General features: G+C 35.5%; 1 protein-coding gene across 1 annotated transcript in view; it reads right to left on the reverse strand.

Annotated features, from left to right (window-relative positions):
• Positions 1-26,562, reverse strand: part of LOC150098108 (band 4.1-like protein 4) — a 637,189-nt gene that overhangs the window by 405,547 nt on the left and 205,080 nt on the right. Inside the window, exons 7-8 of the mRNA XM_090406685.1 lie at positions 25,093-25,213; positions 6,547-6,634 (exon numbers count right to left, since the gene is read on the reverse strand). Coding sequence (XP_090262811.1) covers positions 6,547-6,634; positions 25,093-25,213 — 209 coding nt within the window. The remainder of the gene's footprint in view (positions 1-6,546; positions 6,635-25,092; positions 25,214-26,562) is intronic.

Consider the following 26,562-nt stretch of genomic DNA (forward strand, 5'->3'; position numbering starts at 1 on the left):
CCCTCACCAACCAATTCACCCTCCTTGCCTGGTCTTTGTAGACCTCCAGGAATTGGTTATTTCCACTTCTCTTATGCTGCCTCCACAATGCCCTTTTTCTCTGTATCACATGCTTAATCTCTTTATTCATTCATCTCACACCTACCTTATTTAACCTTCTCACCCTTGGAATACATTTAGACATTGCATCTACTAGACAGTTTTTGAAAATCCCCCAATCTACATTGATCTCTTTTCCAGCTAACTCCTCATTCCATGCTACATCCACAAACTGTCTCCTCAGCTGTTCATAATCACCCCCCCCCCTTGTAGTTCCACATATACTCTTTTCTCACAGAGGTCCTCACACTGCTGACAACCACCCAGGTAATCACCTCGTGGTCACTCTCACCAATTGGTGGATGATTTGACACCTCATTTATAATTACATTCTCTGATGAGATGACCAAATCGAAGACTCTCAATCCTCGTGTGCCCTCTGTTACACACTGTCTGAGGTAGTTATCCCTCACAAACTCAAGAAACTCATTTTCTTTAATTCCAGTGGCTATCTCATTTCCAGTCTATATTGCCATAATTAAAATCATGGCATAATGATCACCCTTTTCTTATTTGCTTGGCCAATTTGATTACACATTTGATTATCACCACCATCCACATTACCTGGTCTATAACAACATCCCACTAAGTATCTGATTCCATTCACCTCTATCTCACACCATACTGGCTCAAAACCACTGGGACTATTTCCCTCCTGCATCTCTACCCTGTATGGACATAACTCTTTCTCTATCATCAATAGCACTCCCCCCTCCCTTTTTACCCCTTCTATCCTCATGAAACACATCATACCCTTCCATATCTATTCCTGTCAGGATGCCGTTCTCTTCCAACCATGTCTCACTTATTCCGACAATCTTTGGGTGAACAGACGCAATTAGTGCAACCATTTTATCTGCCTTGTTTCTTATACTTCTAGCATTTGTATACAAACACAACAGCTCATTTCTGGATCTACAGCTAGTTCCACTCACTCGATGTGATCTCTCCATGCTCGACTGTGGCCATTTTTCCTTTTCTGCTTCTTCATTTTAGAACCCCCTTCAATTCCAACCGTTTGCCCCTGATCCCAGGTCATCCCATTTCCTTTCCTGTCTACACATGCTCTCACCTCCTCTTGGAGAATCCACCTTTCTCATGCTGTGTACCCTGAGCCTCCCCGTTTCCCTACTCCTCTTGCACACCCATTCTCTCATTTTCTATACTCATACTACTCACTTCCCCATTCATAACCACCTCTTCCATCTCTCCTGCTCTTCCACATCACTTCCCGCTTGATCTGATTCATTCTCTCTACTCACTTCTCTACCTTCAATCAATACAATCAATGTGTATTGATTACAACACAGAATGATAAGAAAATAATTATTAAAAAATAAATCAACCCTTGATTTTCTAGTCACATCTCCCTCCAGATATACTTCTGGAGGGAAATGTGAAATATTTGAACTATTTAAATTTACCATACATGCAGGTCACTTTGCATGGAAAGGGAAAATATACAAACAACTAGAAGGGACAGCAATAGTCTCCCCCATTAAGCCAATTTCTACATAGAACAATTGGAAAAGCTAGCTATGAATGCAGCCACTCTCAAATCAGTGGTTTGGCTACACTATGTTGATGATGTGTTTGCTATTTGGCCACATGGTTCAGACACACTGAATACATTTTTAGTGTATTTAAATAGCCAACACCCTAAAATCCACTTCACAATAGAACAGGAAGCCAATAACCATCTGCCCTTCTTGGATACACTAATTACATGGCTTCCTGATGGTTCAATATGTTTTTCTGTTTATAGAAAACAAACACACAGTGAAATATTTGCACAAATAGTCACACCATCACCCAGCTCAACAGCATGGTATCCTAAAAATTCACAGAGCTAGAATTATATGTTCCAATGACAACATTCTTACCGCTGAACTCACTCACTTGCATCATGGACTACAGCAAAACTGTTACCATTCCATACATTCAAGGCACATCTCAAGCGATATCTAGAGTGCTTAATAAATATCAGCTACGCACCATATTTAAACCAAATGTCAAATTGTCAACTCTCATCCATTCACCTAAGGACAAACTCTCTTCTTTATCACATCCAGGAGTTTATGAAGTGCCCTGTTCTTGTGACCTGGCTATGGACAGACAAGAAGAACTGTTGACATCTGCTTTGATGAACATAAAAAATATATTTGCTGCAATCGTTATGGCAAGTCAGGTCTAGGAGATCATGCCTTTGATACCGTTTCACACAGGATCAACTGGAAGAAAACAAAAATGCTACCCAGAAGTCATAAGTCAGAGAGAGATTGTGTTTGGAATCAACAGCAACTTTAAAACATGATTCAAACCTCAACAAGCATGGCTGTATAAATTTACCAAAAATCTGGGAGACAAATCATTTTAAGATCTAATTAATACCTATTTTCTCTTTTTTCAACATAGATGGTGCCAAATTAGGACTTTAGTTCCTTGTGTTGCCTGTCACAATTTTTTTTTTTTTTAAACTAGTCTCACTGTTATTCCAAACTGTTGTTTTGAGTAATGTGACAAACTGTTCTTGTGTTCTGAAGATGCTGGATATAATACCAGTGAAATATCAGCTAATAAATTATTAGACATACGAAGAGCCAAAGGCTTCAATTCGGCAACATATAACTTGTTTAAGTTAAGGGATATATATCCCATATCGTTTCTTAGCCGAATAAGAAACTCAAAGAGTTTCATGCCGAATAGAGTAGAAACTATATAAAGTTTGGCGATTCCAAGCGTAAGCAAATACCTGGATACTGCAGCAACTGACCCTTAAGGTAGTACAAGCTGAGGCAACTCATGTCTAAGGTGGAGCCAGCTGCAATCACTATTCTTGATATTTACCCATAACGTGAACTTAGCTCCTAGGAGCTGTATTACTGTTCTACATTATACTACTATACAATACTACTATATTCGACATGAAACTCTTTGAGTTTCTTATTCGGCTAAAAAACGATATGATATATATATCCCTTAACTTAAACAAGTTATATGTCGCCGAATTGAAGCCTTTGGCTCTTCATATGTCTAATAATTTATTAGGACACCTCTCGGCAATACTCATAGAAGGGTGGTAAGTTCTGTTCGCTACAAACTTGATATTAACTAGGTCTACCTACTCACTGATGAGACCTCAATAAAGGTTGAAACCGGTCTGGGTAGTGACCTTCTCTCATAATGTAGAACAGTAATACAGCTCTTAGGAGCTAAGTTCACATTATGGGTAAATATCAAGAATAGTGATCGGAGCTTGCTCCACCTTAGACATGAGTTGCCTCAGCTTGCACTACCTTAAGGGTCAGTTGCTGCAGTATCCAGGTATTTGCTTATGCTTGGAATCGCCGAACTTTATATAGTTTCTACTATATTCGGCATGAAACTCTTTGAGTTTCTTATTCGGCTAAGAAACGATATGGGATATATATCCCTTAACTTAATCAGCTAATAAGTTCATAAATATTAATTATTTTCTTATCATTCTGTGTTGTAATCAATACTGTAAAAATTAAACTAACATAACTGAAAGAATTAAAGAGTAAGTAGTGCAATTCTTCCAGTATTTCATCCAGTAAAGAGATTGGTTTTAATATTTTACCTGTATTATTTTATTCCATTACGCCTCAGAAAGAGAACATATGCAATTAACAGATTAAAATACTGTTAGTGTCAGTAGATTGCATAGTGTGCATACGATGGATAATGGTATAGTGTGTAGAGGAGGATTAAGCAGTGTATATGGTATTGTAAAGATATCTAATTATCTTTACATGATTTTTTGTTTAAGAAACATATTAGTTTAGTTATTAAAAGTGAAATAAAAGATGTATAAAAATATCATTATGTTGATAAGACTATTTGTGAAAATGATGCTGTTTAAGCCTAATTATTATTATTATTACTACCCCAAGACCTCATGGAGTCAAAGACTCATCTGGGAGGGCCTTTTATCACACACACACACACAGCTCATCATACCATGCCTTGAACACATTCAAACTCCTTGCAGACACCACACTCTAAGGTAAGGCATTCCAATCATTTACAACTCTGCACGAAAAAAACTTGCCTCTCGCTCCTCTACTCACACCCTCTTTATACAGTTTCCAGGGATTACCTCTGGTTCTCCCCCGATCTCCCACTATTTTATTAGTTTATTAATGCAGGTAGCATTAATAAACTAATCCCCCACAATTTTTTCCAGTATTTCATCCAATAAAGAGATTGGTTTTAATACTTTCCCTGTATTATTTTATTCTATTAAGCATTTATTCCATTAATGCACCTCATGGTTTAAATCAAGGTGCAATTAGTTTTCCAATTTGGCAGCAAGAATCAGCAAGATGTACATACCTTCCAACATCATTGGAATTAAAATACCTGTAGAAGTTCATTCAGAGTGCATGAAATAATCAAGTGAAAAAGAAACTTCATCACACTTCCAACAAACATATCCAGCCAGCCTTTACTGAAAACTTCTCCTTTCTGCAATCCATGATACCCAGCTTTTGTGACATTCTGCAAGCAGCCAAAAATAAAAGAATACAGTGTATGTGATATGAAATGACAAGTGAATGGACATAATAGAGAGAGAGATTGCATATAGAGAAAGAGAAGTAAAATCGAACAAATAAAAGAAGATAAAAGAGATTTGTAAATGATTCCCTTTAACAGATGGAAAGCCATTCTCTGTATTTGTGGAACTGACAGTTGTCAAGTAAAAACACAGGAATGTGTCAAAATGGTTGCATTCTGTTTCAGTGCTGGACAGCTGAATTTTTTGAATTAAACTGCTAATGTTTTTTGGTACTTGTTTTAAACAGAAACTGAGCATGCTTGAAGTAAGACATATATTGAAGATACGGATATGAGCTGTCATTTTCTTGTGTGATTATGTGGAAGACATGTTTCATGGAAAAGGGGGGGGGGATGGATAAGGGCCTTCATTTCAGCAAGTATTATTTTAGTTATTCATTTGGATAGATATGATAATCAGTCACTGGAAATTATGAGTGAAAATGCGAAAGCCATCCCCTTTTGCACTTCTGTAGTCACAAAGGATATGATAGTGAATGGCTAAAAGACACTCTGAAAAAAAAAACAATGTAGATAAGATTACGGTCTGCGTTATCAAGAGGACAGTTGGCATCTACCATATGTTTGGAGGGAAAGCTGGTTAAGAAAAAAGTCTGTGTTGAAAGGATGGTGAGATTGATCTAATATTTGGATGGAACATTTGAACATACTGTGGGTAGGTGAATTCGTGTCCCCTTATGAAGTTTCAAACATTTATAGATTTATTATTATTATTAACATCTAACTTCCATGGAGTCAGAGACTCATCGTGGGAAGTATACACTATCACACACAATGCTCATCCAACCATGCCTTAAACTGAGTCAATGTGTCTACATTCATAATGCACTCAGGTAATGCATTCCACTCACCAACCATTCTCCATGCAAAGAACCTTCTCCTCACTCCTCTGCTCACACCCTCCTTATACAGTTTCCAGTGATGGCCTCTTGTTCCACCCCTCTCCCATTCTATGAAAAATCTCTTCCATGTCAATGTGATAACAACACCTAACTAGCTTATATGTCTCAATCATATCCCTCCCCCCCCCTCCTTCTATTCATGAGGCTTTGCAGCTTTCATTCTCTCAATCTGTCCTTGTACTTCACATTCCAAAACCCACTGACCACCTTTGTGAATCTTCTCTGGACCCCTTCCAACATATCCTCATCACTATGAAAACCCGGTGACCAAATCTGTGCACAACAATCCATATGAGGCCTAATCAAGGCTTTATACAATGGCATCATAACATCTCTATTTATGCATGTCAGGGTCCTCTGCATCATTGCCATTATCCGATATAACATCTTCACAATGTGCAATGTGGCCGCGGTTTTAATTTTTTAGTGTATAATTTTTTTAAATTATTCATTTTATGTTTTACCTGAAATTCTCTCTATCTATAATATATATATATATATATATATATATATATATATATATATATTCTTTTCTGCTACTTAAATCAGCTAAACAAGTGTTTCATGTCTGTAGATCATAAGATAAATCTACCCTACATGCAATTAATTTCATCCCATGCTAATTTACAATATCAGCATCATACAGAAATGCTTTTAATTATGGCTTATTTATATACAGAATTCTGAACACAACAGATTCTTACTCTATGTATTTGAATTTCAATGGAAACCAAGTATATAAGCAAGTGTAATTCATGACATACCCTGTGTGCCAAACAAAGTACAAGATAACTTGCTAATTCTCACCCGTTGAAATAGTACAATATGAAATGATTCAGCTCTATCTAGGATGAAGAAAAACAACAGCTGTTAACAATAAATTACAAATTTAAAAAAAAATAGTATTCAAAATAAAGAAGTTTCATACTTCTGAAAGGACACTCACCAACACAGGATGAAGATCTACTCCATACATATCTAGCCATTTAACTCTATCCAAAAAATTAAGCTCAGCTGTTGCTGGAACTTGGCCTCTATAAAAGTGAAACATGTTATCATTGTTATTTGCTTTCCCTTGATGATCAACAAATTTACAGTTCTCAGCAGATTTATTTTTTTACAAATAAAAAATTAATAAAAATTTAAATTAAATAAAAAAGTAATAAATAATAAGAAAAAATGTTCAATATTCCTTTTCTTTCAAAGTACATTATTTGCACTACTTGAAAAACTGTTAACACCAAAAGTTACAAATATGCTACAGTAAATCTCAGTAGAAATATGATTTAGTATATTTTCATTTGATAAACATGACTGAGCATGGAACAAACAAAAACCTTGCAGGCTCAAAATTCTTAAGGAGGTTTCCATGTGCATCAATAATAATGCATATATACAGCTTTTATTAATTCTCTAAAGATTTTACAAATATCATTAAAAAATTGTAGTAGTATATTAGATTATATTTGCAACTGATGGTATTTAAAAAATGTTTTAATATCTTATTTAGTATTTTATTACATTTACATTCTTGTTATAATTATGACTGGAGTCCTATATCTTTTTACATATCAGATATGTATTTTTGAAGTGAATATGAAGGTTTTTCTTTTAACTCTGTCTAAAATATTGGCATGCTACACAGGGCATTATTGGTTTAAGGATGAGATCTTATCTTTAATTTTCTATAACTGATCAAATTCCTTAGTTAGAGAAAGGTTGTTAAAAAAATTTCCATACATGGAATAATCCAGCTGATCTTTGATATGTGTTATGACATTATATATGTGTTATAGCATTATATATATTTCTATGTTTAGCTTGATTTGCCTTAAGTCTTATCATTTTTAATACTCTGGTTAGCAATGATACCATTTTGCAGATTATTATTACATGAATATCTCAATGAAGTCAGGAAGATCCATGCACCTCTATATACCTATACACACAATGCCTATCATACCGTTCCTTAAACTCATTCACTATCAACCAACCAATTTTAGCAATCCATTCCACTCATTCACAACTCTCCAAGCAAAAAAAAAAAAAAAAAAAAATCTAGTCTACACACTGACTACACTCTCACACAACTATTTCCAGGACTGACCCCCTAGTTCTCTCTCTTTCTGTTTGTCATATATTGAAAAATTTCTTTTGTGTCAATCTTATGGACCCCTTTACTAATATAATTTTTTATCATGTCCCCTCTTTTCCACCTATTAACTAAACTTTGCAATCCACACACCTTCCTATCTTCATAGGGAGCATTCCCCAGACCTCTCACAAGCTTGGTCACTTGTTTCTGGATCCTCTCTGCCGCTGCTTGAATCCCAAGAAACCCAAATGACTAAATCTGTCATAGTACTCAAGATGTGGCCTTATCATAGCCTTATAGAAAGGGATAATAAGCATCATATTCTTACTCAGTGTGTTTTTCAACATCCAAGTAATCATTTGAGATATTTTGCAAACTTTTACAATATGCCCTCTGAACTTCAAATCTCTGTCCACAATTATCCCAAATTCCTAACCTCATCAATTTCCTGCAATCCAGTACCATTAAATGTGATACACAGTTATGAAATCTTTTCAACCCAAAGTGTATAACTTTACATTTTGGAGCATTAAAATGACAACCATTATTCTTCGTCCATACTGCTAATTTATTTAAATCATCCTGCAGGATATCTATCACTTTTATTGACTATTTGCTCTCCCCAGTTTTGCATAATCAACAAACAACTGAATATTCCCCCTTAAATTTTCCCTATATCATTGATGTACAATTTAAATTTACATTAATGGTCATATTCCAAGAGATATTTGATGTCAGGGTAATTCCAAGAAGAGAAATCTCATCTTGTCTAGAAAAGAGAGTGCTGTCAAAGGTAATACTGGAAGAAAAATGGGTTTTTTTGAGGAAATAAGATGGAACTGTGTTCTGCTAGCAATGAAATTGACAAGGTTAGCTGAACCCCAATGAAGTATGGCTTGGAGATCAGAACTGAGTAGTGGAAATTGATCCTCAGTAAGTTATGGGGATTTATGTAGTGCAAGGTTTTTCAAATGAAAAAAAGTACAATGTGCTGGCATCAGCAAAAACTGTGTGTTGGGAAAACAGTCAACTAAAGTAGGTTGTTGATTTATACTAAAGTAAGGGGGGGGGCACAAGTTAGAGGTACTGTAATGTACATCCAGTCAGAAAGCTGACAACCTAGTTGGAAATCATGAACCAGGCCAAATGATGGAAGCTTACTTAAGCCTTTGTAATAGACCCAGTCAAAATCCTTGATCTCAAGCCAATGAATGCACTTGCCTTTTCAAGTGCAACAACTGCCAAACTTTTCCATAGTATATGTCCAGAGATAGAAGAATATGTAAGCAGATCCCCTGTTGATCTGCTTATCTGTTGAACAGAATCCATTCATATTTAAATCTATTTCTGTACAGCAACATCTCCAAGATTAGTTTCCTCCCCATGTTGTAATGGTTTGTTTGATGAGCCTAACATGGAGGGTAGAGGGTGGAAAATGGGTGGTATGGATTGTCAGAGGTGGTGTGAGTACTTCATTAGTGGATGATTAAAGAAGAGGAATGATAGGTATTGTGTGAATAATGGCTATGATGTGAATAATGGGTCTCCTGCAATGAGCCTTCTGACACCTTAGAGATGGAGATACCTGTATTATAAAAATAACAAGAACTTCTTATGCACTTAACCCATTCAAAATGGTATGAATGAGTTAAGGTCAACAACACATAACTAGGAGAAGATCTCCTCATAGCCTGTAACAAATGTGGAGAATTAACCAGGGCTTTGACATGCTCAATCCTCACCATTCTCATGGTGTTCCCTGTTATTAGATTATCCACCTAGATGCAGAACAAAAAAGGCAGTTGAATTTGAGATTGTATCCAATCAGTTTACACTACAAACAAAAATGATGGAACAACATGATAGAATGTCATGCCAACTGGTACATAGCTCAGAACAATAACTCCCCTAATTTCAGACTACAATTATTGTAGTCTGAAATGAGACTACAATAATTATGGAGACTACAATCTGTTAGAAATAATTACTTTCATTTCCCAACATTTCGACCTTCATATTATATATATATATATATATATATAGGTGAAACAGGACGCACAATTTCTATCTGGAAAAAGGAACATAAATGGCACATTAAATTTAATAACTATGGTAAATCTGGCTTTTCTGATCTTGCCTTGAATACTCTACATAGAATCGACTGGAAAGGCACCTGTTGTTTACATCACACCAAAATGTGGTATGAATGTTTTCTATGCTATGTGTTCAAGATGTCTCTTTAAGATATGGAAATCCTTTTTACATTAGATTATAGTCTAGCTGAGGAATGATATTTGCTGATTATTTTCTGGATGGTGGTTTCATTATATCCATTAGACATATGGGTGATTCTTATTTTAGTACGTATGATTCTTCTAACAGAAGGGAATCCGAAGAACAAATTGTTAATTCTCTGTGAACAAGAGTTTTGATAATATCTGTCTTCTGAGATGGATGAATATGTGAAGCCAGATAGATTTATCTACCAGTCAAGGATGGTTTCTACACATAGAAAATTCAATATTGCCTGTACAGGTATAGATTAAAGTATCCAGAAAGGGAAGACTGTTGTTGGATCCACATTCAACAGTGAACTTCATGCAGGAGTACATGGTGTTAATTTTGTCTGGAAATGAAGTACTTTAATTAGTTAACCTTCAAATATAAAATTATACTTGGTTCCCTTGAACTCTAAGAGTGCACTTTCCTGTTCACCCAGCTGTGACCGAGGCACGAGGAAGTATATTCAAGCTATATGACTCACTCTCGTGATTCATATTTTGAATATCATAACCAGTCTTTATATTCAGCCTGAATGATACACACGTTACAATGAGCAAAATCATAGGAGTTATATTAAATTCTAATTTCCTTTACATGTGTAAACTTTTATTAAAATATATATATATGTAATATACACCTGTTATATTATCTGTAGACTGATCTCTACTCTTCTTTCCCTCTGTATTTCTTTTCATCGTGCTCCTTCCCCCAATGCTATTAAAGTATTTGAGGGGGGTATTCATTCCTATTTTCCTATTTTTCCACCTCATGCAGTGGGAGTCTACCTTCTCTCTCAAATACTTGCCCACCCCCAGTTAAAAATGGTGAAGACAAATCTGAACTCTATACTGCATTGGTCATTATGCAGATTACTAAGGGCCACACTGGATGTTTACACTTCCTAGACATTCAGTGATAAGTGGGCTACAACAACAAGATTGACAGAACTCGAAAGTAATTACTAGGAAAAAGTGGAACATGGCTGAAAACGACAAGTCATGCAGTGCATCTACCATTCAAACCCCTCAGTTAGGGGATTTCAGAAATGAATGTTCCAACTTTGGCTTGAACTACACCCAAATTCTGAAATTTCATTCGAAAGGCTGATGCGCCAGCACAGCTTCATTATCAAACGCAAGATATTTAATGAACTTCAGCTTGAAGCACTGAAAGCTCAAGTTGTAAAAGGAGACTGTACTGTCCAAGAATGTGAACGGAGCAGAACCAGATTCCAATGTGCAGAATGCTGAAAATGTCGAAAATATAGAAATAGTTGAAAGGAATCTATTAGAGAAAGAACAAGAACTCACCACAGAAATTATCAAGCAAATGAACAACAACCTAGAACAAGTTAGGCTTCCAGTATTGAGGCAAGTATACCTCAACAAAAACTGAAGGAACTTCTACAATAAGCCAATAAAGCTGCAAGGGCTATTCCTACTGGAACTATTGAGTACATAAGTACTCAATACCCTGATGTAGGCTATTGAGTACTTATGTACTCAATAGCCTACATCAGGGCTGTCCAAAGCACTGCCTGCAGGCCATATGTGGCCCGCAGTGCGATTTTGTGTGGCCCGCTTGTGGGTTTTCATTTTCACAAGCAAAAAAATAAAATAACAATTTGAACCGAATGCGTATTAGATATTTTAATTCTATCACTAATTGATAATCTTGATGTTGGTAATTTTATTTGGTGTTTTTATATCACTATATACCCACATGTTTTTCAAATATTAGATGTGTCAAAGAAGCGTTCTTACATTGTTTTGTTCCAATGCGCATGCTGCGAGCGCTCATGGGGAACGCAAGCACACAATTAGTGTTCAGCTATTGAGGTCATGTCACTACTATTCACCAAATTACTAGATACGCATTGCAATGCAGCTCTATGATAATGTTTTTTTTTTCATGCGGCCCTCGGATTATCTAAGGATGAACAGCCCTGGCCTACATAGTAACATCTGAATTAGGATATAAGATCAGTGAACTCAAAAGCAGTAAGTCTCAGAAACAAAAGTGGAAGCATTGACTGGAGAACAAAATTCTCAAACTTAGAGTAGACATGAGCAATTTGAAAAACCTTAAAGAAAATAAGCTGAAAAACATGAAAACCCAAAATAACTTCATAAAGAGATATAATATTGGAACACGACCTATTGATGAAGTATTAAAGGAAATGAAGCAAAAAATAGTTGCAGCTAAAATAAGAAGATACAATGCATGCATTGAACAGTACAAGCAAAATTCAATGTTTTGCACGAATCAGCACCACTTTTACAAGAAAACTGATTGCTAGAAATGATAATCTTAAAGATTATCATTTCTACAGCAATCTGTAGAAAAAATATATATGCTACAGACAAAAAAATACACTTACATTTTGGCAAAATCTATGGGACAACCCTAAGAGGCAGAAAAATAAGGCAAAGTGGATTGAACAAATTACGAACGAATCTCAAGAACGAAAAATGGACCAACTGAAAATAACAACTGAAATGTTTTAAAAGCAAGCTAAAAGGATAAAAAATTGGTCAACATCCGGGAAGGATGAATTACATGGCGACTGGTTGAAATATCTGACAGGCTTACACAAAAGACTTGTGTTAAATTGTGAATGAAGATATTTCATGTATTATAATACTTCATTCATATTTAACATAATCTACCATGTCATAAGCAAGGCTTGTAAATATTATTTGTTGTTAGTCTCTTGCTTATTCATATTTTTATGAATAAGCAAGAGACTAATATGTTATTCATATGTTAGACTAATATGCTATTCATATAATTACTTTAAGTTTTGTTTGTTATTAATTAATTATATAATCTTAGGACATGTAATAGTAATAAAAAGATTTTATATAAAAATGTCATTCATTTTATTTAGTTTATTCTGTAAAATTTATTATAAGAAACTGTGTATATATAAATTTAAATGTACCTTATGTGAACTGTGATATATTTTGTTTGTTATTTCTGTAAGTAAAAGTAATTTTATGGAATTCTACTGATGGGATTTGATTGGCTACTAACGGAGAAATGGAGTTTATTTTTAGTTAGCTCGTGCTGAGAGCATGAGCTACTGTGTATAAAGAGAGAAGCCAGTTGATATAAGCTGAACTGGTTAAAACTGGATTTTGGCGGGAAAGAAAGAAGGTAGTTATTTGGAAAAAAAAAAAAAAGAGAGAGAGAGAGAGAGAGAGAAGCCTAAGAGACAGCATAGAGATTGGTAGTGAGTGGCAGAAGGGAAGTTGATATATGCCGTAAATCGACTTGGAAAGAACAAGGAATTAATAGGCATTTTGAATTACTTCTATGGGAGTATTCCAAATGGTTAGTGGAAGAATAGTGCAGAATTGAAGTTATTAGTAGATAACTAATAATTAGTAGATAAAATAAAGAATTAGTAGATAACTTAAGTCAAGTGTGTCAAGACTTGTGTATTGTCTATAATTCAGTTATTATAGTGGAATATTTCTTTTGAATTGTGTTGCCATAAAGTCAACAAAAATTTCAAATGTGCCTATGCTGATTCGATGTGTAGAAGCTGTAACCCGGTAAGAGCTGTCGTTTCTATAACCTGTGAAGCTATAACAGTTAACTCCGTCGGATTATTTTGACCTTAGCTGTGGTGTTATTCAATTAATGGTCGGATGTTAGATGTATCGAAGTACTTTCCCCTCAAAATAATAAGTGTTACGTTGTTCTATTAAGTGTTAGCTGATTGAGAAAGAATATAGTGTAGCCTGTCACAAGATTAATTATTGTAACATTTGGAAGGTTAAACTTTTAAGAACTATTCTCAACTTGATTGACTGAGCATAAAGAACTGAAAAGTGAATGTTTGATAGTTAATGGATTGTAATTATTCTGAATACCTTAAACTGAGCTAATCTATTTATGATTTAATTCATCAATTGGATTGAAAGAACTATGTGAAAGAAATACTAATGCTTTAAGAATTAAGAAATGTCAACATTAGTCATAATCCTCAAAACTAATTAAGAAGTTACTAATATCTGAATATGAACTTTTGTAATTGTTCAATTTGATAACCTTTTGCAGATAGTTATACTTGAATGTATATGATGTACCAATCCACATTAAATGTTTTTTTTTGTTGAGTTAAACTTGGTGTTTGCCTGATTTTCTTTCATTGCACCACTCATAAAATTAATCGGACCCTCGCGGAAGTCTTAAAAGCTATTAATAACCTCGGCCTGAAGATAAAGTGATAATACAACTATAGTAGATGATTGATTCCTCTATATTATTTAGTCTAATCTGAATATTGGGTGGTGCAGTATAATACATTTTTTTTTCATGTGGCTTGGATAGATTAAAAAAAAAAGTGTTTGATTCAGAACTATGGACAGAACTATTTGGTATATTAGTGAATATGTACAAAAATTCTTGCAAACCAGCATGAAAAATTGGAAAACAACATTGGTTCTGAATAGAGAAGAAATTGGGAGGGTAAACATAAAAAGTTTATCTTTCAAGGAGACTCATTATCTCCTTTATTGTTTATCTTGTCATTGATCCCCTTAACTAGAATTTTAAATAAAACTTGTCATGGTTACCAAACTACACAAAAAAAGTGCAAAGATATCTCAACTTTTATACATGGACAATCTGAAGCTGTAAGCGAAATCAGAGAATGTGGATCATTGCTTAATACTGTGCACATGTTCACTCAAGATATATCAATGGATTTTGGCTTAGACAAATGTGCAATTGCTGGAATAACAAGAGGAAAGTTTGAAGACCTGAACAAAATCAAGCTGTTCAGTGGTGAAAAAATCAAGGCAATAAAATTCAAAGATAGATACAAATATTTGGGAATTTTAGAAGCATCAGAAATTCTGCACAATAAGATCAAAGAAAAAACTGGAGCAGAATACATAAGGTGACTAAGAAAACTCCTTAAGTCAATGCTTATCTTGATTACCTTGATGGACCTGTGTTTCACTCAGAATTTCTCCATGAGTGCAAGTCACAAAGATGACTCCAATGATCTTGATCTTGAGCCTCTCTTCCACGTTATACCATAGATTTCACTAGTGGATCTTCCCATCTTGTAGGCGGTCTTTCTGATTTTCTCTTTATTCTTGGTTGCCAGTTGAGTATTCAATATGTCCATCTGTTATCCCTGAGTCTGGCTATGTGACCTTCCCATCTCATCTTGCTTTCATATACTGCAGTTACCACATCTTTTATGCCTGATCTCTTTCTTAGTTCCATGTTTCTAACATGTTTCATTTTGCTGAATATTACAAATCCTACGTTCTATTGCACACTGAGTTATTCTGAAAGTCTCTTCTTCTTTTCTTGCCGTGTTCCATGTTTCTGATCCATATGTGAGTGATGGAAGAATGTCACTATTAAATAGTTTTGCCTTCACAGAGATGTCAAGATTTGGATCAGTATGCGTTTTTTTTAGTCTGTTGAATGATAGTCATGCAGCTTTCTTTTTGTTAGTTCTTCAGATAAATTGTTATTCATTTTTATTGCTTGTCCTAAGTAATTGTAGGAATCAACTTGTTCCATAGGGATATCATTAATACATAGGTGACTGCCACTTGTGTAGATGTTTTTAATCCATTTTGTTTTTTCTAGATTCATTTCTAGGCCTATCTTACTGCTGCTTGTGTATATTTTTTCACCCATTTCTTCTAGGTCTTTTGGGTTGTGGGATATCAGTACTAGATCATCGGCAAATATAAGGATTTGTAGATTTTCACCATCTATGCTCATTCCTCCATTTAGGTATTCTAAAGTGCTGGTAAATAGATTAGGGGAGATCACATTGCCTTGGCTGACCTCTCTTTATATCTATATTTATAGGTTAATCGAATAGGGTTATTTGTGTGGTCTAATTTTTGTTAATTTCTTTTATCATGTGGATGTAAGTAGGGTTCACATTTATTTCCAGTAAGGCACTGATGAATGCATTGTTCTATGGTATCAAATGCTTTTTAAAATCAATAAAGAGGAAGCATAAAGGGATTTGGTATTCTCTGCATTTTTCTGTTAGTTGTGAAATGACCTGGATATGATCTATTGTGGAGAAGCCTCTTCTGAATCCTGCCTGCTCTCAACTGGAGTTGTCTTCAAAAGTGTTTTGGATTCTGTTCAGTATTACTCTGTTCATGATTTTATATATGTGAGAGAGTAGACAGATTGGACAATAGTTTTTTTTATGTCTCCCTTGTTCCCTTTTTTTTAATAGAAGTATGGTTTTTGAGATCTTCCATTCCTCTGGAATCTTTCTTTCTTTGAAGTACTATTATTATTATTATTATTATTACCAGGGGCTACTCCAGGAGTCCTTAGACTCATCGAGGAAGGCCCTAAACATCATGTTCACACAGCTGTTCAACATTCTCACAGTATCTATCATACCTTGCCTTGAACTCGCTCACTGTCATAGCACCCACAACAGACTCTGGCAGCCTATTCCACTCATTCACCACTCTAAAAGTAAAGAACCCAGCTCTAACACCCCTGCTAACCAAGCTCTTGCCCAGCTTCCACGGGTGTCCCCTAGTTCTCCCACCACCAGTCCTGATCTCAAAAATATCATCTGAATTAATCCTATAGAATCCTTTTAGCAATTTGAATGTCTCAATCATATCTCCCCTTTTTCGCCTATCAACTAGTTTCTGCAACCCACAAATCTTCAACCTGTTCTCATATGGTTCATTCCATAGACCTGCTATCATCTTAGTCACTCGCCTCTGGATCCTCTCAACCTCCTCCCCATCAAGAAGGAACCGAGGTGACCAAATCTGGGCACAGTAGTCGAGATGAGGTCTTATCAGGGCTCGGTACAGAGGTACAATAACTTGTTTTTCTCTGCTCGTCAAGGTATTTTTCAACAACCAAGTGAGTTGATGAGCTGATTTAGCTACTTTCGCAATGTACCCCCTAAACTTCATCTCCCTATCCACCAACACTCCCAAGTCCCTGGCCTCATCAATCTCTTGGAGTACAGTTCCACCAATGTGGTATACTGCTGCTAATCTTTTCACTCCGAAATGCATAACCTTACATTTTGTCACATTAAATTGACATCCATTCTCCTTAGTCCAGAACTCCAATCTATCTAAGTCATCTTGCAAGACTTTGACATCTTCTGCATTCACTATCGCCCTACCCAACTTTGCATCATCAGCGAACAAATGAACTGTCCCACTTAGACCATTCCCTATATCGTTAATGAACAGATTAAACAGCAGTGGTCCAAGAACAGAACCCTGTGGCACACCACTAGTCACAGGCCGTTTTTTGGACTCTACTCCTGAATAAACTACTCTTTGATATCTCTCCATCAACCACCCAGCTATCCATCTCACCAACCCTATATCCATTCCCATATGTTGTAGTTTACGGATTAGAATTACATGTGGTATCCTGTCAAACGCCTTTGCCAGGTCCAGCAGTATCACTGTAAACCCATTTCCCTTATCCAGTTCAGCCGTCACCTTGTTATAAAACTTGAGCAAGTTACTGAGGCATGATCTACCCTTCACAAAGCCATGCTGTCCTCTGTACAGTATCACATTTTCATCAATCCATTCCTGTATTTTTCCCTTGACTACTTTCTCCAAGACCTTGACAACGACTCCTGATATGCTGATCAGTCGGTAATTTGCAACCATAGTCTTGGATCCTCCTTTATGCAGTGGAACTATTTTCCCCTCTTTCCACGCCTTCGGGACTAAGCCAGACCTGAGACTCAAATTAAACAACATGGTCAAGGGCACTGATAATTCATTAGCCGCTTCATGCAAGACCCGTGCCGGTATACCATCCAATCCCACAGATGTATTCACATTAAGGTTCTATAATAGACTATTCACCTCCACTTCATTCATCACAATTCCCATATAAACTAATGGTTCCTTCATTTTTTCAACGTCACCACCTGGATGATATACTTTTGCAAAGTGCGCGCTCAGTAACTCCACTATATCGACTGGTTCAGTGAACTCTTTACCATTGTCATTCCTTAAAATCATTTTGCCATGTACAGTTTTTTTCTTGCTTGCAGCATATTGAAAGAACTGTTTGGGATTCTCTTTTGCTTGCATAGCTAGTTTCCTTTCATAATCGACTTTTGCTGTTTTTACCACACTTGTTACCCTTCTAGCCTGTACTTTATACCGTTCGTGTGCCTGCAGGTCACCCCCTTTCTTTAAATTCCCTCCATAGTTGTTTCTTTTTTTGCAGCTCAAGCTTAATGGTGTTATTCATCCATTTAACCCCTCCTTGTTTCACCATTCGGACCTTAGGTATACAATCAGCCATAACCTCCTGTAAATGCTCTTTGATCACTTCACATGCTCTATCGACGTCCAGCCCTTGCAGTTGTACATGCCATGGCACTGATCCAAGCAATCTCCTAAGCTTGTCATACTTGCCAGCACGGTAATTCCACATATACCCTGTCTTAATCACAAATTTCACACCTTTAGTCACCTCCCAGGTCAAGACCTTATGATCACTCTCACCAATAGGTGGCAACATGGTCATATTCATTACAGTCAAATTCTCAGATACTATTACCAGGTCAAGCACTCTCACACCCCTAGTATTTTCAATTACATGCTGTTTCAGATAGTTATCCCTTAATAATTGAATAAAATCCATTTCCTTCCTCACATGTGTCCTCTCCTCCTTCCAATCAATGTTACCATAGTTGAAATCCCCCATAATAATTACCCTCCTTCCACTCATTTCATCAATTTGTTTATGCATACCATCTCCACCTCTATTCCATCACCTGGTCTATAGCAGCACCCAACTGTATATTTTATTCTGCCAGTATCAATCTCACACCAAATAGCCTCAAATGAGCTCCTTTCACTATCCTGCAATACTTCAATTCTCCTCGGCTGCAGTTCATCAGCTATCATCAATAACACCCCTCCCCCAATTTTATTCTCTCTGATTATGACTATGCGAATCTGGCAGCAAGACTTTGAAAATAATTGGTCCACCTTGTTGGATTTCTTCAGCCTTAACATGATCAAGTCCTGAGGCTTTACCTTTACTCATTTTCTTAAGGCATGTTCTATTTCTTCTGGAAGTAGATCTGGTATATTGCTTGGTTTTGGAATGATAGGTTCTGAGATTTGGCACTTAGTTGCATAAATATCATTATAAAAATTCTGCACAATTTCTTCTATTCTTTTCTATTACTATGTTTTTCTCCATTTTGATCCTGTAAAGCAGATGGAATTGGCTGTTTAAAATTTAAGTCTTTCTATTGTTTTCAGGCTGGTTTTTGCCTGCACTGCTTCTCTTAGTTTTTTTTATCCTGAAAGCTTTGTAGTCTTCTGGAATTCTTTTCCTTAGTAACTTACAGATAATTTTGTATTCTAGAAAATCTCCTTCAGATTTCTTCAGTTCTTTTCTCTTTTTCAGTAGTTCTATAGCTTGAGGTGAGAGTCATTGTCTTTTCTTTTGTTTCACATGAATTTCTGATTTTTTCTTGTACTCGTTGAATTTATTAATAAAGTTGATATAGCCATTATTTATGTAACAGTTCTTAATAGTCCATTCGGTCTCTTCTATGTACTTCCTGAACTTTTGGTAGTCTATTTGTTTGGGTTTTCTTTTGTGGTTTGATGTTGCCCTGATATGTTGTTCTTTTTTGTAGTCTATTCTTATAATGGCTCTGAGGAGTCTGTGGTCAGAATCTATGTTGAAGTATGTTTCACCTATTGTACCAACATTTTAAACCAGTCTTTTACAGTCAGTTAAAATGTAGTCAATTTCATGTATCTCCATTCGGTGACTGCCATGTCCATCTTGTTCCTGGGTGTTTGTTGAAAAAAAGTGTTCATGATAAAGAGTTGTTCAGCTGCAGCAAATTCAGCTAATCTCTCTCCTCTTCTATTTCTATCTCCCAGGCCATTTGGACCTATAATAAACTTTTCGTTTTCTTTTTTGGCATTAAAAGTCACCACCAATGAACGTGTATGTTGACTTGTAATTTAATGACTGTTTAAGTCAATGCTTAATGCTGGAAATTTGATAAAAGCAATTAACATCTGGGCTATGCCTGTTCTGAGATATCCAGCAGGCATTTGAATGGGTCCAGCTAAAAGTGAAGAATTTAGACCAAAAAACTCTAAAATTAATGACAATGCACCATGCCCCTCAATCCTTGCAATGACATTAATAGGCACTATTAATGTCACTGCAAGGATTGATATTAATGTCACTGCACTATTAAACATGCAAAAAAGGAGGCAGAGGATTGTTACAAGTAAAGCAAGTTGTTGAAGAAAACAAAATTGGAATGATTAATTGCAGCAAACAATGGAAAAATTTCTAACTGAGGTAAGGAAAGAGGTAAGGTTTTAAACCCATGGAGACAAAATTGAAGTACAAGACCAACGAAGTAAAAATGAGAACTGAAAGATGGAAAAATTTGACATTGAATGGAAAATAACTTCACAGCATAGACGAGCGTTGACAGCAACTTGACCTGGCAGTGGTTGAGAAACGGAGTACTAAAGAAAGAAACAGAGTCGGTAATTTTTGCAGCACAAGAACAGGCCATTAAAACCAACATTATGAAAGCAAAAATACAAAAAATTCAAGAAGATAATAAATGCAAATTGTGCAAAGAGAAGGAAGACACGGTAGACTACATTATAAGGGGACGCAGCAAAATCGCACAAATTTAGTACCGTAAAAGGCACGATAATGTAGCTAAGATAATTCACTGGCATTTATGTAAAAAAGTATGGGTTTAAAGTATTTAAAGACTGTTGGAAGCATAAAGTTGACCAAAAAGTGATTGAGAATGAAAAAGCTAAAACTCTGGGATTACAAAATCCAGACTGTCAAAAGCTTGGAATGTAATACACCTGATATATTACAGTAATTGAAAAAAGTGAAAATAAGGGTGTTCAGCTTATTAAAATATCAGTACCAGGAGATAGCTAAATTGATGAAAAAAACTGAAAAAATTACAGAGTATCATGAGTTGCAAGTTGAAGTTGAATGAATTTGGCAAAAGAAAACAAAAGTTGTTTCCATAATAATAGATACTTTAGGCACCATCCCCAAAACACTGAAAAAACACTCGAGTTAGATGGACTAAAAACCAGGCAGCTGCAAAAGGCCACTTTGTTTGGCACAGCATTCATATTCAGAAGGTATTTCCACAACTCATAGGCCTTTGGATATGGCTTGAATCAGTGGATTATAACCAGCCTTTTACTTAAGGATGAGGAAGCAAATCAAGCTTGGATGAATATTATATATATATATATATATATATATATATATATATATATATATATACACACACACACATAGAGGTGCTATGATACTGACAGGTTCTCAGATGCTATCACCAGATTCAACATTTTCAAATCCTGAGTCCCTTCCATTACAAGTTGTCTTAATTTAGGTTATCTCTTAACAGCTGCATAAATTCCATTTACTTTCCTTCCTGTGATTGTTCCTCTTCGTAATGTATGTCTCAGTAGTTGAAGATCTACATCAATATCATTTCCACTGCACACACATTGTGCTAATTTTCCAATGCATGCCTTCCAACATGGGACTGAATAAATTCAGCCCCATGTTGCTGATTTTATCTGAATAAATTCATAAGATTAAAAGAGAAATAGCCAAAGCATCTAAACTAGCAGTACACAAGCATGTTCAAATGCTTTAACTAAAATGTTAGTGCACAGTTCTCAAATCTGAGAACTGTGCATAAACTTTTACTCATACTAAGATCAAATACTGCAGAAAAAAAGAATTTCTTGTGAAGTATATAATATACTATTGACCATAGAAAAAAAAATTTCCATGTTCGCTGAAAAACATTGAAACCTGATAAGAGTGTGGATAGAAGAATGCTGACATGTACTGGAAGAAATATATCATTAAAAAACATTACAGAAAATATGCTAGGTATTGAGTAATTTGCTGAACAGATAATCGAAGGTCTAGTTACGTAATGCTATATCAGAAGTCAACTGACACACTAACCCATTCAATGGTTCTGGATGGGTGGGTGGATGTGGAGAGAAAGAGAAGCAAGAAGAATCAGTTATTGAATATGTTAGTTTTTATATAATGGTTTAATTCACAACATAAGACACTAATAAGATAATAAATAAAATATTTATTTACTTAATTGCTGATATTTCACTGGTTTTATACCCAGCATCTTCTGAGCAAATAATAACGATTACTTAATAACAAGAACAGTTTAAAATTATAACAGACAACACAAAGAACACAAAGTCTTAATTGGTGCCATCTATTGTTGGATACAGAGAGGGAGAGAGAGAGAGAGAGGTTGACAAGTATTAATTTGATCTTAAAATGATTATTACCCAGATTTTTTAGTAAATTGATATGGCCATACTTCTTCAGGTAGCTTTAAAAAGCTGCTACTGATTCCAAAAACAGACTCTCTAACCTGTAATGATTTTTGTGTAGCACCTTTGTTTTTTTCCATCTAGTCCTATGTGAAGGGGTGTCTAAGACATGGTCTGCTAATCCTGGCTTACCATAATGTGGTGCTGAATGTATTTCTTATGTTCTCTGAGGCAGATGTCAACAAATCTTCCTGTCTGTCCATAGTAAGCAAGGTCACATGTTCAGGACACTTTATTATTATTATTATTATCCAGGTCTCCATGGAGTCAAAAGACTCATCGTGGGAGGTCGTTTTTAGGAAATACAAAGTCTATCATACCACTCCTTGAACCCATTAACCGTCCCCACTCTGACCGCTCTCTCAGGCAATGCATTCCAAGGTTCAACCCTCCTCCATGCAAAGAAACCACTCCTCACCCTCTTGCGCACAGCCTCCTTTCGTAACTTCCAGGGATGGCTCCTTGTCATCACTCCTTCCCGCTGTTCCACCAAGTGAAAGAACTCTCCAATGTATACCCTGTAACTGCCTCTCAACAGTTTAAAAGTCTCAATCATATCACTTCTCCTTCTTCTATCCACCAAACTCTGCAGTCCACATTCCCTGAGTCGATCCTCATAACTCATATTGTACAGTTCTGAAACTATCTTTGTTATCTGCCTCTGTACCCTTTCCACAGTCAATTTATCCCCTTCAAATTCTGGGGACCAAATCTGAGAACAATAGTCTAAGTGTGGTCTGATCAGGATGTGATAAAGGAGAGAGTTTGTCCTTAGATGAACATATGATTGGTTTGGTTTATTTAGATATATGGCCAAAGCAACTCAGGCTATGAGGCCAGTGTATTATGTAGATTAATTGCATGTGTTCTAATGGTCGGTATGCCTGTTCTGAGGGATGAAAAACCCAAGTTTCTGGGAGAAAAAAACTTTCTACCTCTGTAAGAGACTAGCTAATCCACCTTCAGTGGAAAAGCCCTGATAAAGGTTCTTCATGTCCTAGATGGGATTAGAATCTAGGTCTTTCCAACCAAACGGCATTGTCGAAATCTACTGAGCTACAGAGGTTCTGGAAAGCAAATAACATTTAGTTTAAATGTGATGTGGAGCTGATATTTTTTAAGCATTCTGGATATCTTTTCAGATGCGCCCTGAATGTCTGGTATAATAACAAGTTTACTGTGGTCTTGTGTATAGGGAAAGGGAGGAAATTTAAAGAGGGACATTTAATTTTTTCTGCATTTTCTGGAGATTATAGCCATTGGCTAAAAAAAAGTATAATGAAGATAGGTGAGCTCACTGAAAAGTGCAGTGTCATTGGAACAGATACTTCTGGCTCTGTGTATTAGTGTTTTCAGTATGTTTTCAGTTTTCAGTATAATGGTATCTACTGTGCTGGATGATGGTGCGACTGTTTGTGCAAATATCTTCCAGTATGTATGAGCTTTTGTAAATAGAAAAGGATAATGAACCATTTGGAAGGCATATGATTAGTGTATCAAGGAAGGGAAAACAGTTATTCAATTACTTTCCATTGTAAAGTGGATTTGGGGATATTGGCTATTGAAATGCATTAAAAATGGATCTAATGTGTCTGAATCATGTGGTTAAATTGCAATAGATCATCTACATCAAAACTACTGGTTCGAGTATGGTTGTGTTGAGTGCTAAGTTCTCAAAGTGTTCAATGTAGATATTAGTCAAAAGGGGATGTAGATGAACCCATGACTTTCTTATCTAGTTGTTTGTATATTTTTCCATTCCATGTGAATTAACTAGAATGAATTGTAAATTTAAATAATTTGAATATATCTGAAGGAACTGGGATTTTATCAAATCAAAGGTCTCGAATAGTGTATATTAGTAAATTATGAACTAATATAAAAACTAATCATTATGCCTGAACATTTTAGAACATGGTTATTTAATTTATTTTTAAGCAAATAGAAGTTTTTACAAAGGAGGAAGAAATACTTGTAAATAAGTTTGCAAGTTTTCTAAACAAATTTCAAGTTTGTGTGTACTACTGTTTATACTATCAACAATATGCCCTTATGCCCAACAACTGGGCATAAGGGCATATCTTGTTTGTGAATTTTTTGTCCTCCATATATTCTGGGTGGCTTTACACAAAACAGATCAAGTTTCTTAACAGTTTCTTTTGGGCCAAGAAGCGATTTTTTTTTTCAGTAATTAATTGAACAAGCAAGTCATGGGTCATACCTACAGAATGAGTACTAAATTTTGATTATTATTATTATGTGACACCTCCAAGGAGTCCTAAAACTCATCAAGAGAGGGGTACCTACTCTACGACTCTCCATCTCCACCACTCAATCCACCAATTACAGCATTTATCTACTGTAATCAATCCAATGGTATCTACTGCCCACCACCACTACTATTTTCACAGATAAACATCCAGGCCCATGGCAGGATTCGAACCCACAGCCTTTTGGCTGGAGAGCAGATACACCAACCACTAGGCCGACCAGGCCAGTCCTGGGAATGGCCTGGAATTAAAATTGAATTACGCATCTTAAATATCCTGAAAGAAGCTCTCTTGATTTATTATTATTACAGTTTTATAAGCATCCCCAAGGAGTCCAAATTATCATGGGAGAGCAGATATGCTGACACATCAGAAAATTTGAATTAATAAAATATTCAGCATGTACTAAAACTACAACTTACGCAAGTCCTTTGTGTAATTCAGCAGCTTTTGCTTCGAGTTCTGGGGTTTGATTTGTACAAAATCGGAATTCTGAAACATAGCCTGGTTGGTGGCGTCTTGGATCATAATCACCCAGTTCCGCTTAAAAAAGAAAGAAAGATGGCAATTTGAAATTTAAAATAATGGAGAAAAAAATCAAAAAGATTCTCAGCTTAAAACACATAATGGATAGTATACAAATATGCTACGCTTTCCATTAATGTTAGTCACACCAAATATTTTAGTTAAATAGACTGATGACTGCAGTTGTTAGCTCTCCCGATTAACAATGAACAATCCTAATTATGTCTCATATGCCCTACATCCTTGTTATATTTAAACTGCTCAAACTTTTTTTTTTTAACTAAAAATACTTTTAGAAAATTTTATATCATATTACCAACAATAATTAGCACAAAAGTTATAAATCTAATCTGAAAGAATAGCAATATTTACTCTTTGACATGTCAAGTGACAAGATATTATGATTAGATGACATCTCCATTGAGTACTTCTCTTCATTGGAGATCCACATTAATCATTATTGACACAGTGCCTATCACTCTTCTTAAACTTGTTCACTGACAATCCATTCATGACCACCTCTGCATTCCCCTAATTCACTGATATTCAAGCAAAAAATATTGTCTTTAAATCTTGCTAAACACATTCTTACAAGACTTCTAGAAATGATCCTCTTGTTCTTTACTGTCAAGTGATGTAATGAAAGATTTAACAGCAACTTTAGTCATTTATATGTTTCTATCATATCCCATCATTTTTTTCTGCCCATCAGCTAAATTTTGTAACTAACAAACTTTCAGTTTATCCTTGACACTCCACAGACAAGTCACTATTTTGGTCACTGAATTCTGAATCCTCTCCAACACTTCAACATCCCAAAGAAATTCTGGCAACTAAATCTGTGCACAATAGTAAAGATGTTGTAGTAACTTATCAAAGCCTCAGAAAGAGGGATAACTTCCTAATCCCAAGTTTAGACTATGTCATCTAGCTTGTTTAAATTTGTTAATTCGGGATTCAGTGCAGCACTAAGTAAAATTATCACATAATAAAAGACTGAGCTTAATAAAATATTTCTGTTTATATTTCATTACCATAACATGTCCTTTATCATTCTATTTGTGAGAGGAGAGAGCTAAAACTTCATTCTTCCATACATTAGAAGAGGTGTAGCTTTAAGTAGCATGCTGTTTCAGAATGAATATACTGGTAGTATGAGAAGGACTGCTTTGAAGACCTTTTAAAAAGAAGGCCATTGAAACCATTATTAAAAATCCATTACTGAACTCTTAGGAACAAAAGCATAATTAAGACCTCTGCACAGATATCTTATTTATTGAAGGCTACCCAAATATGATAATGTCACTTTTCTTAATATCAAGAAAAGAACAAAGGAACAATGTTTTGTTGAATAATTCAACAAAAAA

This window comes from Typopeltis vanoorti, chromosome 16, assembly GCF_054136105.1.
Source record: "Typopeltis vanoorti isolate ZY-2024b chromosome 16, IOZ_Tvanoo_1.0, whole genome shotgun sequence".
Lineage (NCBI taxonomy): Eukaryota > Metazoa > Arthropoda > Arachnida > Uropygi > Thelyphonidae > Typopeltis > Typopeltis vanoorti.